At 39.8% G+C, this 15844-nt stretch overlaps 1 protein-coding gene across 1 annotated transcript in view; it reads left to right on the top strand.

Annotated features, from left to right (window-relative positions):
- Nucleotides 1–15844, top strand: part of astn1 (astrotactin 1) — a 481448-nt gene that overhangs the window by 169740 nt on the left and 295864 nt on the right. The window contains exons 6-8 of the mRNA XM_085390452.1: nucleotides 1078–1227; nucleotides 2838–2987; nucleotides 7005–7172. Of these exons, the coding sequence (XP_085246578.1) occupies nucleotides 1078–1227; nucleotides 2838–2987; nucleotides 7005–7172 (468 nt within the window). The remainder of the gene's footprint in view (nucleotides 1–1077; nucleotides 1228–2837; nucleotides 2988–7004; nucleotides 7173–15844) is intronic.

Genomic DNA, 15844 nt, shown 5'->3' on the forward strand with positions numbered 1-15844 from the left:
AGCATTATAACAGTGTGATACAAATTCAATGGTTTCTACTAAAAGCATTTTAGTTTGCTGTTATTGCTTCCAAGTGACTGGTTCCTCCTCATATAGTTCTCTCTAAAACATCTCCAAGGGTCTTAATTGTAGTGCAGTGCTATCTTAGAATCACACAAAAAGGCAAAGCGCTGAAATGTTTTTATGTATTCCTCATGTTTCCTTGGAAAAAACATGAACACAACCAGCCTTGTGCATCATGGATACACCAATAAGGTACATAATGACCACATTATGTTTTCCACAGTAGAATGACTTCAAATTGTTTAGAAATGGCCTCACAACCAGATTTTCCAGATTTATGGCTGGAACAGTTGCTTCTCTAAGATACCTGCAAACTGGCCAAAACTGTCATGTTGCATTTATGGAGGTGCTCATGCTCACTGATCAGTTCATCTAGTTCATTTGATTTGCAGCTAGTTACCCTTAAATTTGCACATATGCTGCTTCTACATTTTGGCTTAATTCGTGTTAAATAAATAGTGATGTGTGTTGTTGTTCATCTGGAGTTAGATTTACCTGATTTTAGAAATTTTAGAAACTCACCTGATACGTCTGTGTACTTTTCAAATCTTAATATCTGACAAGCACCAATAATATCAAACTGCACAACAGTAAAAATGAAAGTAGAGGCTAAAACAATAGTCAGTAGTCTCAAACTCAAACATGCACTTCTGATTGTTTAACACAGGTGACATCAGTATTTTATTCAGATCGAGTCCAGTTAAGCCAGCATGCACTCTTTTTAATGTGCTGTTTCATGGATGTGGCTAATTCAAAATGTGTCAGTTGGGGAAAAAAATAAAAACTAAACACAGTATTTTAAAGAGAAACTGGAAAACACAGTGCTCAAAGTTGCAGCTTGATTTTTATTACAAATGAGCCGACACATCAGTAGATGATAGAAGAAGAAGACGTCCAGCAGTGGGTTGATCGTGAGTTTTGGCTTTTTCCTGCCATCTCTGTGAAGCTAACTTGAGGACAAATTCCCCACCACTGGTCCAGAACTCTTTTGTATTTTTTGTGTGAATCCAACAGCGGGTTCAACATTCTTGAACCCAGACGGGGACTCTGGGACGGAGGCAGACAGCGAGCCTCAGCTGGCCTTTTACACCGACCCAAACCGCAGTCGCCGCCGGAGTCGAGGTATGAGAAATGGTAATGCCAACAGCGCGTGGGGCTCAGGGGGTAAGGAGGACTCATACACCTACAGACAGTTAATCTCGCCGTCTGATGGTATTACCATCGCCACGACGCATGACAAGTCACCTTTACAGTGCATATAGCGGATGGCTCTGGTGTTGTATGTGCTCATCAGTTTGACTCCCAAGGGAAGCACATGCTGTGTATATACATAGGTGTGTGTAGAGTGGTTGTGAGCATGTGAAACTGATCTCAGTGCATCCGAATATAATCTTGTTGACGGAAATCAAGCAAGATGATGAGATCAGAGGTCCTCAGTACAGAATATTTTGGCATTAGTTGCATCTACAACCCAAAGAACATCTTATTTTGAAATAATATTCCACACAAATATTATTTCTAAGCAGGATCCTCTGCAAATGCTGTCATAGTGAAGTGGTGCAGCATGCTTTATATGTCAGCATGCCATGTCCTTGCAACTTTGATGTACAGTAATGGGGTGTGGAAAAGAGACAGAGAAGATTTCTTTTTTCAAGTAAAAAAATGTGACACTGGCCTCAAAATAATAGCTGCTGTCGGAAGGCGTTACAAGCTGTTACGATGCCTCCAAGCCAATTATTCCCCCGTCATGTGCACAGGTGTCACAAACACAGCAAAGCCTCCAGAAGTGTAGCCAACACCTTTAATTAGACTGAGCTTTAAGAATAGAACTATGTTGTTTAGATGCAGAGGATGACTCATGTGGCACGACAAAAGTTGTTTTTCATGTATAGAAAATTTTGAGAGAAGGATGTGAAGAATGAGACATTCCCCTCTTTCATATAGAAGGCAGAAATGTGTGCTGAAGAGAGGTTTTGTAAAATCTGAAAAATAACTGAAAGGGAAGTCAAAGGGGTGAAATTCTGCCCTGCATCCAGTTTCTGGGTAAGTTACTCGATTAAATAAACTAGCTTTAAACATTTTGCGATAGGTCAGCTTTCTACTTTGGCTTTTGTTTAAAGGATTGCCTTGGGCATTTTTTGAATGAAAAAGTTCTGCCAGAGTAATTTAAAAGTGACAATGGGATCTAGAGTTATTCAGCTAGTGAAAAACGAGGCACTTTAAACACAGTGACCTTGACTACATTCAAGGTCACTGTGATATTTTTCTGTGTGTATGTGCACGTATGCGTGGGTGTGGGGTCAGTTTTGACACTTTCTGCATTGCACTGGGGAGCAAACGAGATAAGGGGAGAGTTCTCACTTTCGGGGGAGGGGGGGCAAAGGAAAGTGGAGGAAAGAGGGAAGGTTTGAAGAACAACCTCTCTCTTTTTTCCCTCCACACATTCCAGCGTGGATGTTAAAACCCTTCGTAGGTAAACTGTATTTCTGTGCCACTGAGCCGTGCCTTGTGTCAACTTCCCAGAGGCTTGAGGGTTTGGATCCTAACGACCTTGTTATGGGTTTAGGCCCATGTTGTTGGGGTTTTTTGTCTTTGTTTGCTTGTTTGTAAAATAACTGTAAAATGACTCCCTGTGTAGCCATTGTGTGTACATGTTTGTGTGATAGTGTGCATGTACTGATGGAGGGGTTCTTGGGGAAAAGTGTGGTATCTGCTTCACAGTTCTCTACTCTTTCTTTTTCTTCCTCCCCCCCTCTCTCATTTCTTTCTAGCAGCAGGTTCCCCTCGGAGCCCCATCAATAAGACCACCCTGACTCTGATCAGTGTCATCAGCTGCGTGATTGGCCTGGTTTACTCCTCTCACCTCTCCTGCAGCCTCTCAGTCCGGGTAATCTTACATGTTCCGGAGCACCTCATTGCTGATGGTAAGGCCTTACACCAGCCACGGACTGTGGATGCAGCCTTTTCCCAAGCACATCCCCAGGGAGCGCTGAGCTTGCATTTCCTCGTCACTCTCCGGGGAGTTCGGCTCACTATATCTCGCTAACCGAGTGCCTGTGCTTTGTGGTCGAGCTGCTGATTCGCTTTGCTCTCTCGAAGACAAAGGTAAATGCCAGGTCGACCACCCTCTGCCTGGGTTTCCCATGTCGCAGCGCACAACAGATGTGCCCTCAAAGCATCGGAGCGCATCGTTGCTAGGTTGCAATGACCACCCACAGCCAAACCTCCATCGCGCTTCCCCTGGTACTTTCTGATATGTTGAACCACCTCGCTAATGAATTTCAATGTAGTACCTGCAAAAAAAAAATAGCACCACGGGAGCCAAGTGTTGGCTCCTGCTGGCTCGTTGGCATTTTTCAGCTGTCACTGAAGTGAGCTGGCAGTCCAGATATATTATAGACTGTGACTAGGCTTGCTCATCTATCATCTAGAGGTCTGATTTGATTTGAAACGCTGCTGCTTTCCGGTGGTACACGCTGGCCTGCCAGTGATATTAAAATTCCAGGGAGGCATCGAGGGAGGGAACTTTGAAAGGAGAGATGAAAGATGGCGAATTCGCCTGTTGAATTACAAAACTGGGATCGATTTAGGATGTTTCCATAAATGTCTCCACAGTCTCATCAGACTTGATTTGATGTCACGGTGAATCAGATGAAAATCTGGATTCCACCGCTGTGGAAAGAAGCTATTAATGCCAACAGCTGCACATGTGTCTGACTTCAAATATTGAAAGAAAAGTACCAAAATATAGAGTCACACCTTTCTCCTTGCCTTTCACGTCTGGGAAAGTAATCATCTGAAGATGTTTGTGTAGTTACGCGGGATAACAATATCTACTGCTTTTCAAGATACATAACAAAGAACAGGGCCAACTTTTTCTTCCTATCACTAACTCGGAGAGTCGGGAATAGAAAGGTGGCTGACGTTTATCATCTCAGATTGTATTTGCTGGAAATAGATTTACTTTTACCATCTGTGCCTCCTGTGAGAGGTTTCCCAATTACATCTGAAGCTATCCCAAGGAGCGATGCTGTGGCCTAGAGTCCCATCCGAGTAGTGGCTGGGGATTCATGTTACCGGTCATGCCTCTGCTGCCATTATGCTGCCATTATAGATGTTTATCCATCAGATCCTGGGCATTTGAGTCAACCTCGGGAAATTTGAAGGCAAACATCCAAAAAGTTAAGCACAAAGTACCAAGTAGTAGACCAAGAGTCTACTGCCATTCTAGCAATGAAAGTGCACATAGGCACAAATGAGTGAAATTTTCATGTAATGTTAAGTGTGCTAGCCTTTAAACATGCTACCATAGTGCACCAGAGCTAATGCGCCTGGTATTTATGAGCTCTATAATATTTTTTTTTATATAGAAGTTCCAAGGTTTTGGAGGATGGCAATCCAGCACCATCTTTCTTTGTACTTGTGATGTACTTGCACAAAGTAACGCAACATAACTGCTCTATTTAAAACGTGACCAAAGAGCTGCACACAGGCGATTCATTCTGCTCTTAAGTCTGGTGCTCACGTTAATAATTCTGGTCCGTTCAGGCCTACGTGGCTCCCTGTGAGAGTCAAACATCACGATGTGATGAATGTCTCAATTAAGATGGCTACAGTTTCTTATTTTGATAAATGAATTCTTCATTGTATATTAGACCATATATAAAGCATTTATGTTTTACACAGAAATCCATTTCATCTTTCAAAAGTGCATACATAGTTGCCAGAAAACTCAAATAGAACATAAAAAGTGTCATAAAAACAGAAACACTGCTGGTGTCTTCAAAGTTTTTCCAGGCAGTTTTATGACTCTCCACAATTAAGCTAACAGTATGAGTCCAGCCATTTGCAGTGTGTGCTCTAGTTCTAAGGGAATCATCAAAGAGGATGGCGCTAACTAGGGCACACAGAGCCTGCCAACAAGTCATTAAATATGCTTGGGTTAGCAAATGCCCAGTGCATCCCGTGTTTGCAAATGGACAGTGCTTTGGTCAGTGAGCGTTGTTGCTAATTTACGGAGATCACACAGCGGATAACTCTCAGAACCAAGTGTTCCAGAGACACCTCCTGTGTCAGGTGTCCTGGAACATGGAAGAGTGCTTTTGTTTTCCCAGGCAGTCACAAACTCAGTAGAAAACATTTTGCATACGAGCTCCCTTTAGTTTACAGCATTTGAGCTGTAAACCCCCGGAGACCTCAGTCTTTAAGTGTATTAAATAAATTAAATATTAAATAATTTCCCCCAGGGATCAATAAAGTATTCTGATTCTGATTCTGATTATTCAATGGAACTAATTGATTATACCTTTTAAGATGGAAGTTGTGTGCTGCAGCTTTCAACCACGAGGTAATTAAAGCATAAGTAGAAAGGTTTGAAATTAAACAGCAGCAGTAACAACGGCAGTCCTCGCCTCATTATCCTGCATTATGGCAACAGAATGTTAGCCCAGTGCTCAACAGTTTTACTTCCACTGATCAGATGCACAAACTTTGAAATTTACATAGAAAACAAACAACGCGACTGTAACTCATTTACAGCTGCACTCTCTCATCTTTAACCTTTTCAGAATTACGTGTCGGCCCATAGTCGTGCCAATAATCATTATTATGCATTTATTATTACAGAGAAAGCGTTGAGCTGATGCTTTGTTTGTGTCATAACAACCACTAATAAGAAAGAGGAGCACTGCGGAGGACTTCTCAGGGTCGGGGAACATTTGTTTCACAGACAGCCATACTTTGTTAAAATAAAAGAAGGGCCAAACACTGAACAATGTAAGTGAAAGAGATGAGATGCACAGCACGGAATTATGTTAAATGTTATGAATTTGACAGCTATAACAATCGATTTACAAAAACCCTGAGACCTTGGTTCAAAAAACTGTTTTCTGGGAGAAAATGTAGACTTTTTTGTTTCAATTTGGCTTTCACTGACATAACATAATGCACTGTAAATGCTGTATTGCATCAGTTTGTAAGCAAATATAGAGTCATGAATAACTATAAATTTTTTATGGCATGAAATCACAGCAACAGTCACCTTTATGCGATTTGAAGTAGCAAAGATCTTTCTTACAATTAAACATTTCAGAATGTGTTGTTTTGGTCAAGATGCCAGTTCTGCCCTCACTGCTTCTATTTTCTCCACAGTAATAATAGAAAAAAACCAACAAAAACAGCAAGAATCAAATGTTTTTCACTGCCCACCCAGTTATAGTTATGTGGTTCAATCAGCCAAGACCATCAACCTCGTCAAGGTACATTTGGAAATCCAGCTGATCATGCCTTACACATGTTATTTGTGTGATTATGGATATTCCTCTGTTTAAATCTTTCGGAGTGTTCACAAGTTTTGCTTTTTAATTTTGCAGCTTTCATGTTTGCACTATGGCTCTTAAACTAAAAATAACAAGTAATGTCTTATAAAGCTTTCATGTTCTTTCCAGATCCACTTCATTTTAAATCTGGTATTTTTTAATCACATTTTCTTTTCAAAAAATTAAATTTGAAGGTTTCCTAATTCGTTTTTCTCTCGTAGAAACTGCCTCACTAAAAGGTGGTGCTTGCTGTCATTATATTTAGCTGAAGATATTTCACTTGTAAGGTCCAATATGTGCTGTAACCTTGTCTTTTTGCTGTTGTTGTTAAATGGTTTTAGAAATGATAGAAAATATAAAGAAATAAGTGGTAAAAAAAACATGATAAATATGATAATTTGCTTTGAAGATTTTGTTCAAAGTCAGGCTTTTTTATGTGTCCTGTTCTGTTTTTCGTTCCTTCTCATTCATCCCTGCTTTTTCGCCCTCCCCCCGTCTCCATTCCTGCCATCTTTTCGTTACCCATCAATTACCTTTGTCCTCCTCTTCAACCATCTTATCCATTTCACATTTCTTTCCTGTTCCCTTCTCTTCCGTGTCTTCCATTTCCTCTGTCCTACCCAGGGTCAAGGTTCATTTTGCTCCAGGGGAGCCAGTTGGATGCTTCAGACTGGCTCAACCCGGCCCAGATTTTGTTGTACTATCAGCAGAATGCCAGCGGGCCGTGGGTGAACGAGCTGTGTGGACGACGCCTCCTGGATCCCTGCGAGCATCAGTGTGACCCTGAGACAGGTGAGCCGAGGCCGAACTGCCAGCTCTTCTCACAGCTTTGAGTGGAAATATTAACTAGCAGTGAACTTATTGATCAGCTCTCTTCATGACTTCCATTGGACGGGAAGTCCTGAACAGAGCTGATATTAATACAGTTATAATTATGACCTGTTACATAAAATGCTGCTGCTCTTGAGATATGTCAGGCTTTACTATAAAAGCTTTCAGATTAATTAGAAGGTTGAAATGATATGAAAATCATTGTATTTTACAATTACATTCTAAAAAACAACAAAATATAGTTTATTGTTATTTTTACATTAGTTATCATCTTTCAGAATATGCCTACAACAACATTTTGTTTAAGTCTAGTCTTCTTTTTGTTTTTTTTTCTTTGACTTACAGTAAATTTAGGCTTTTTGTAAGAAAAAAACTGTATTTGAAACGCACGGCTTTACTGGAGGCTTTTGAAGTCTGATTTAGTTTAGTTACGGAGTAATTTGCCACAATGTGAAGCTGCTTGTCGTAGCTGTATCCATTAGGCTTTGTACACTTGGTTTCTCTCCGTTGTGGCCTCCCGTCCACACTCAAGGAAAACGCAGCGTTTGCACAACGCTGTCGAAAATGAATACATTTAAAGACGCGGAAGCACCGACAGTGAAAACAGACCTTTTCAAAATTATGACACATTTTAGTCATATGATGCAGTCATGTGACCAGTTAAACCAAGATAGTGGAGGGCAGTCCTATTAAAGATTAATATCAGTCTGTAGATGCTCCAGATGGCTTTTCTTCAAATTCTTTTATTCTCACTGGCTTTTGCGACTTTGTACTTTTGTGTTACTCGCAGCATCAACTCCACCTCATTGTTAGTCCATTTAAAAAACTCGGTGCTTTTCCTCAACATTTTGCCGGAAAGTAAGTAAGCGGCAGACATAAATGAGCAAGCCGAATCTTCTTGTGCTTCACACATGCGCAGTACTGGAACGTAAGCGTTTTCAGCCGTTTCAATGTGGACGCACAACTCTGTGAAAACGAGTAGTGTGGACGCGGAGCGTTTTCAGACGTAAATCTATCCAGGCTAGTGTGGACGCAGCCTTAATCGTCTGGTATATTTGGTGTTCCCTCTGAACAGAGTGAAATTTGTAACCGGCCATCAATTTGTTTTATTTCACAACTAAAAGCAAAATGAGCCTCCAGAAACAGAGAAAGGCAAAAGTTGCATCTGTAACTTTCACTCTCAGTCTTAGCTAATGCCCACCTCACCATAGCTGCCTTCAGCAGAGAAAGGTTTTAGATGGTTACCCTCTAAAATCACATTTATATGCAGACCTTGTTCATTAGTCGCCCGTTATTGTTCATTTTAACTTAAGTCTCATATAATAATAATCTTATTTACTTATTCAATCTAAAATAGATAAACAGCCCACATCTAATGTATTTCTTAAATTTCTCTTCTTGCACAAAGTGCTAATGATTATTGCTGAGGGGAAGGCTAATAAATCCTCTGTGTACACTGTGTAACAAGTTAGTGTTCATGATATGTACGTCTACTTCAGATAAACTAAAGCTCATTTTAAAAAATACTAATAATAACAACCTTGTTTAACACTAACCTTATTATATGAAACAGCTTCACTATTTTGAGAACACATAAACAGTATTAAAAAAAAGAAAAACATCCTGATGACACAAAAACGATGTAATGGACATTGTGAGGACATTCTTCTTATTACCAGTTTATGACTCATAAAGTTGTTGTAAACAAAGAAAAAACTACTAATAAATAGCCAACTTTAGCAACATCATGAGTCACAATTCTAAACCAGCGTGCTCCGTCCTCGTCCGCCATAGTGCCCCCTGGAAATACTTCTGATGTAGTCTGATTTGTTTTTGGTTTTTTTATTATTATTCTTCATCCGCAGTGTTTTGTTTTGGGGGTTTTTTTTATTCTACTTATTTTAGAAAATTGGTGAAGATCTTTATATCCTCCTGTTTTGCCTGCTTGCTTGTGTCTACACAAGTTGCTGAGCTGGCGGTGCCGCCCCGAACAGTGCAATGCACAGTGCAGTGTGATAAAAGTGAACCTGATTGTTTTCTTGAAACAACATCATAAGTGCAAAAGCAACATGATAATAAGTTCTGATTGACGGGAACGTGTATAAATAAAACACACAAAACTCAAAAAGTAAACAATGCAAACACAATAGTGGACTGTTTTTTTTAACTTTTGGTTAAATAAGTGAGCTCACTGTGAAATCTTAAACGTGTTTCTGAGATATGTTTCTCACCCCAACGGATTGTGGCAGATGGCCCCGCCCCTCCCTGAGCCTGGTTCTGCTGGAGGTTTCTTCCTGTTAAAAAGGAGTTTTTCCTTCCCACTGTCGCCAAAGTGCTGCTCATAGGGGGTCATGTGATTGTTGGGTTTTTCTCTGTGTGTATTGTTGTACGGTCTGTCGTACAATATAAAGCGCCTTGAGGTGACTGTTGTTGTGATTTGGCGCTGTGTAAATAATATTGAATTGAATTGAAATATGAATACAATTATGATCTTATTAGAAACCTAAAAATAAACATCCTGGTTAATTCATACTAAGCTGACTGATTTCAAACATTTCCTCCCTCCATACAAATTACTTAGTCCCAGTTCACAACAGCAGTCATCTCATGGTTTTGGGCTTAATGGGAATAAGAGCATAAACAGCTACAGGAGAAAGTGGACACAAGTTAATGTGATGGAACAGTGGCGTATAGATGCTTCCCCAACAGCCTGAGGTTGTAGCAGCATAACTAAGGCTTGGTTCAGGGTCACCTGAAGGAGCCCTCACTACAATCTTAAGCTGAAAGGAAACTTTTAAACCTGATCTTAAAAGGAGAGATGGTGTCTGTTTCATGAACTCAAAGTGAGAGCTGGCTACACAGGAGTGGAGCCTGATAGCCGAAAGCTCTGCCTATAAATTCAAATGAGAATATTTTGCTGATAAAAAATAACAGCAAAACATTTTGCTGTTTAGCGAGATCTTTATCAGTTCTCACTGCCTGTATATATATATACACATATATACATGTATATATGTGTATATGTGTATATATGTATATATTTTGATCTTACAATATGGGACTAAATGTAGTGTGTTAAACAGATTTATGCAGTACATTCTGATAAATTAATAAATTAGAAGCATTTGATGTATGTAGTTATATCTCATTCCTCAAATTTGCTCAGTACTTGCAAGCATATGTTATTAATAGGAGACACGATGGTGTTTTTAATTTCTCTCAGATCAGATCATTTTAATCATTGCCTATTATAAATGACTTCTTCAATTTCTGTTCTAACCTTTTTGTCAGGGAGTATTTTAAAATCAAAGTGCTAAATATAAAGTGGTCCCTGTTCCAATGGAGGTGTTGACAGTAAACTTTTTCCCTGGGCAATTTCCCACATACAGAAATAGCCCTGGCTTCAAGTTTCAAGATAAAGTTTTACAATGCATAAGCTTCCAAGAAACAACTAAATTTCTTTATGAAAACCGTGTCAGCTTTCAGATATACAACAATCAATTGGTAAATGGTAAATGGCCTGCATTTGTATAGCGCTTTTCTAGTCCATAGGACCCCAAAGCGCTTTACACTACATTCAGTCATTCACCCATTCACACACACATTCACACAAATTAAATGCATCCTGTCATATGTAGAAATGTTTTTTCAAACATGCTTATATCTGTAATGGCTCGAGGGAGAATGCAGACTGAACAGTGTAATTTTTGCTTTCTTAGACAGTCTCTGCCACTGCATCACTCTGATTATTAGTACAAGAAGTCTCACATTTAAAGTGTCTTCCTTGTTTTGCATCCATTATTCAGCAGCCTAACTCTCCCCTGGGCAATACAGAGTAAGTTCTGAGACCTTTAAATGAATCAAAAAGCTGGGCCAGTGTGTCTCATGCCTGCTCTTCTTGGAATAATTTCTGAGGTTCACCCACACACCCAAACCTCCACTCTCCCCACTCTTAAAATGATATATGGACCAGCCGCAGGCTTCAACAATTTTATTATATTTTTTATGTGATTAATTTGTAAAGGAGCCATTGTGTATATGTAAGGTTAGATACAGGCTTATCAGTGGGATAGCACACATGACAATGAGTGAAAGTGTGTATAGGCTGCCAGGAGATTGCAAAGCTGTCTAGCTGTTGATTTGCGATGAAGTTGAAGAGTCTGGAGGTAGTCCTCCTTCTCCAGTACTGCACTCTGTGCAATGTTTAAGTACCAGTAGCAGCAAAACAACCCCAGAGCATGATGCTACTACCACCATGCTCGACAACTTTGTCTCATCTGACCATAAAACTTTTATCCAGGAGGAATTTGGTTTGTCTTTGCTAATTTCAGTCAAGCTCGAAGGTCTTCTTTTCTTGGTTGGCACCCTCTCTATGCTGTGTTCCAGCAGTTTCCAATTGATGGCAGACTTCAGCCTTGTGGGTTCCGGGGTAATTCCTGAACATCCTAACCAATTTCCTCTCATCTGGGTATGACAATTTTTGTCTATCTCCAGACTAGGGGTGGGCGATATAAACGATATACGATAGAAACTATATCAATTTGGCCAACGATAGAGATTTTGACTATATTGCTCTATTGTGATAGCGCATGTTGATGATGTCATCAAGCTGCACCTGTTTTGGTCGAAAGCATCGCAGCGGCTACAACCATTATCATCTGCAAATTATGCCAGGCGACAGTCACAGCAAAGAGATGAAGCACTCTTGAAATATGGGGAAAGCCAAAAACTGCGCTTCCTCCACTTCCGTAGCATTGATTCATTAATGTTGAATTCTCTCGCAGCTGCTCTATTCCCATGTTGTTGCAGTATATTAATAACTAACCTCGTATTGTGGATAAATAAACTCAGTTCTCCTGACTGAAGTTTGGCCCGTGTACAGCATCCTGCTATGCGATTGCATTTGTCCCTGACCACCAGAATCCCTCACGTTAACTTTTATCGAGTGGAAAAAAAGTTGGTGTTCATCCTCCAGCTTCACTGTGCTAATGTTATGCTAACATAGCTGTGTTGCTAGCAATCACGTAGCACAACATTATATACCAGGTAATCCAACTTCAGTAACCCTGCAAACGCCACTGCTGTTTAGTTTTCTGTCTTCATTTATGTTGGAAGTGGTAGCAGAGCTGTACGTTTGAATTAGTTTCAAAAATCTCTCAGTCAGAACATGGTATGAAATGTTTAGGTGGAAACTAGCAAGCTAACTTCCTGTTAACTTCTAAAACTTAATTGTTACACCCGATAAAGCAGCAACGCTGATGATGTAATTAAAGATGAAAGACCGTTTTTAACTCTCAGTGTTCGTTTGACTTTGGGACCTGAAACGGACGGAGTTTTGGACCCAGATTACTCCGCGAAGCTCCTCACTACGGCAGCCGTAATGCTCTGACAATCCATCAAGCAGTGCAGCTTACCAAAGTTGTACTAAAACATTTTTAACAGATTTCTGCAGCCAAAATCGGTTCGAGGTCAGTAAGCACAACCAGAATTCATACATAAGGCACACTCTCGATTTTTGAGAAAATTAAAGGATTTTAAGTGTGCCTTATAGTGGAAAATACGTTATACAGAAGAAAAGAATATATCGTGATACATATCGTTACCGCACGTGCTTCAAATTATATCGCGATATGAATTTTAGGCCGTATCGCCCAGCCCTACTCCAGACCTTGGCAAAGATGTGACACACCCAAATAACTTGAACTGATGATCCTGGAATGTGCAGTTGTTTAGAAATGGCTCCAACAGACCGTTCAAACTTATATAGTTTTCTTTTTTAGATTTTCACAGAGTTCTGTGGATTTTTTCATTTTTCTGTCTTCTGTCAGTCAAATACTTTTTATGTTGGCAAAAATAAACTGACCGTTTTAATCAATCGTGATCACGAACAAGAAGGTAATAGGGTTTGGTCTTGTCAAGTTAAAAGACACTGTAGAACATAAGTGAATACATGTCTACTCCAGTGCAGTCTTTGCTATCCACAGGACAGATCAAGTTCCAGGCTATTTGAGGGTGATTTGTACTGTATAGGTTCAGTATGTGTTTTTAAAGGTGACAAATCGCAGAGTGAAATTCAGTGAAAATAAAGCGTGAAGCCTAGATTGTGGCTCTGGCTGTATGTTGAGCAATTATGGAAAGTAACACCTTGCAAGTGTAAAACAAGTTTGAGCACAGTGCCGTGACCTGAGAGTGCAATGAAATGGCAATTAAAGTAAGATGAGCCATTTAGCAATGTTCAGGAGCTGTGCAACAAAGCTCATTGCCGCTCCAGCATTATTGTCATTATTTTTTGGATGCAGTTTAGATTATCAGTGAACATGTAAAACTGGCTTTCCAGTGTCAAACATTTCAATTCTTTCATTGCACATTTAACAGAGCAGCAAAGAAGCAATTATATTCAGAGCTACAGGATGTACATGTTAAGAGTGCCGACGAGGAAAGTCTTGGAAAAGCTGATGTTAGTGAAGAGCACATCCAGGTGATTCTTCTTAAAAGAGTAATTACTCAAAGCTTGAGGAGGAGAGCATGAACTTCCGTAATGTAGCTAAGCGACTAGAAGATGATGAGGTCTTTCTGGTCTATCTTCACATCTTTTATCCTAACATGCTGATATCTTGCACTGCTCTTTCGAACCCCTCCACACAACTGTTATTTTATTACACTCCAATTGCACAAGTAATAAGTTAATGGGGAGTAATGAGCTCAAATACACCAAACTCTAATGGTATTCTACTGCTGTGATAAAGCAGTCATTTTAAATGTACGTTTCCTTGAGTGAAATTCGATGAACACCGCAGATTAATCATGACCAGTGTCAGTGTTTTAATCATGTAATGTAAAGTTTAAATTGCAGCCCCATGTGCAGCACTTAACGGGCCAATAACAAGTTGGGAGTTCAATATTTAGGAACTCTGTGAGAGGATGTAGCGTGCAGCCTTTGAGCAGGATTATTATTTGAAAAGGGCACAGAGTATATCTCTTTCTTCTCCTTGTTTTTGTGTTCTTTTCTGGGATCACGGGCGTTACTGAACCCGGTCTAAGAGTTGTTTTTAACTCTAGAGCACACAGAGGCTCTCTTGAGTACAGAGTCAGTGTTAGAAAATAACCCCCATCTATATGTTATAAAATATAAACAGACTTGAAATCATGAAGACGCCTGACTCATTTCTTTTTTTATTCAGCTAGCATGAAAAGTCAGTAAACGATTTCCTTTAGCCTGGCAGGTATTGACAGTTGACCTTTTCCATTAACAGTGGTGTATACGCCCAGGGCCTGTGCTCTTCACTTGCCTCCTATTGAGCATGAGGAGAGCATGTTGTACATGTTACCCCTGAGTAACCATCTAAATCAAAGGTGAGGCCCCATCAATCATACTGGATAAAGTCGAGGCCGACATTTCTCCCAGGAGCTGATAGCAGCACAAAAAGCACACAGGCCTCACTTATCAGGACAATGGCAACACAGAGCATGAGCATTGTACGAGTCCCACTGCTGAGGTATTGGACCTTCATATTCATGTAAGACACTGGTATTTTTTGTATCGAGTAGTCGGTTTTGCACCCTCTAAAATATTGCCTAGTGACTTAGTCTGATGCTATAGAAACTGTTTCAGATGGCTTTAGACATTCAACTTTTAAACAGCACAGATGGGCAATGCTGCATTTCATGCTATTAGAAGTTGCCCCAAATTGTTGCCTTAGGCCTGAGGACTAAGTGGATTTGGGCAAATTACAACCCAAGACACTCTGTGCTTTAGTAAATAATGGCAGTGCCAAGTGACAATTCATTAGACTAATCACTGATCTAATCACTTCTCATTTGGGTAGGGGATGTTATTCAGTCATTGGGACCAGTCTGATAAGTGTGAAAAACACTAATATAAACAGAGTCTATTAAGTCTAGACATCTGGAGTAATGACTCAAAGTTAACTTCAGTATTTACTTCTAGGGTGTCCTTTTCCACTGTGTAACCACACTGATAAGCCACGAGAATAAAAGAAACAGACTAATATTCTTTGGTCCTCAAAACAACTCAAACCTGTCTGGGTATGGACACGGTACTTTTGTGCTATCTGGCAATACGATGTTGTTAGCAGTCTCTGTGGGTTGAAGCTTCGATGTCCAGTCAGAAGTCGCTGGGTAACTGTGCCGTCTGTTTCTCTTATTTACTCATAAAACATGAGCAGAAATTGGAAACATGATAAGGGAGCAATTGCTTATTGAGAGCTTCAACACTTATGGTTGCATTCACGGCATCATATTTCTTTCCTTGGAATTTGATGACATCTGAGACTAAAATGGAACTGAACCACAGTGTTCATCACAGGTTGCTTTCATTTTGTTGGCAGCTGGAAAATTACATATGTGCTAATTGTCTTACCAGTAAAATAGTCTTAGTGTATTTCTTCCAAGGCAAGTGTTAGCTAAGTGTCAGTCTTGCAAACTGACAAATAAAAGTAAGTTCTTGATTTAAAAAGTATTCTGTCACAGTCTGGCTGATCCATTTAGAAATGTATTTGACTGAAACCTAACAATTAAGTTCTGATTGAATTTTACGTATGGTAACCATTTATTAGAAATCAAACTAATACAAACAAACAAATACTATATCCTTCATGTTTTTGATGAAATAA

Source organism: Rhamphochromis longiceps, linkage group LG18 (genome assembly GCF_057381845.1).
Source record: "Rhamphochromis longiceps isolate RC_006_pf linkage group LG18, R_longiceps_female_GT1.1, whole genome shotgun sequence".
Lineage (NCBI taxonomy): Eukaryota > Metazoa > Chordata > Actinopteri > Cichliformes > Cichlidae > Rhamphochromis > Rhamphochromis longiceps.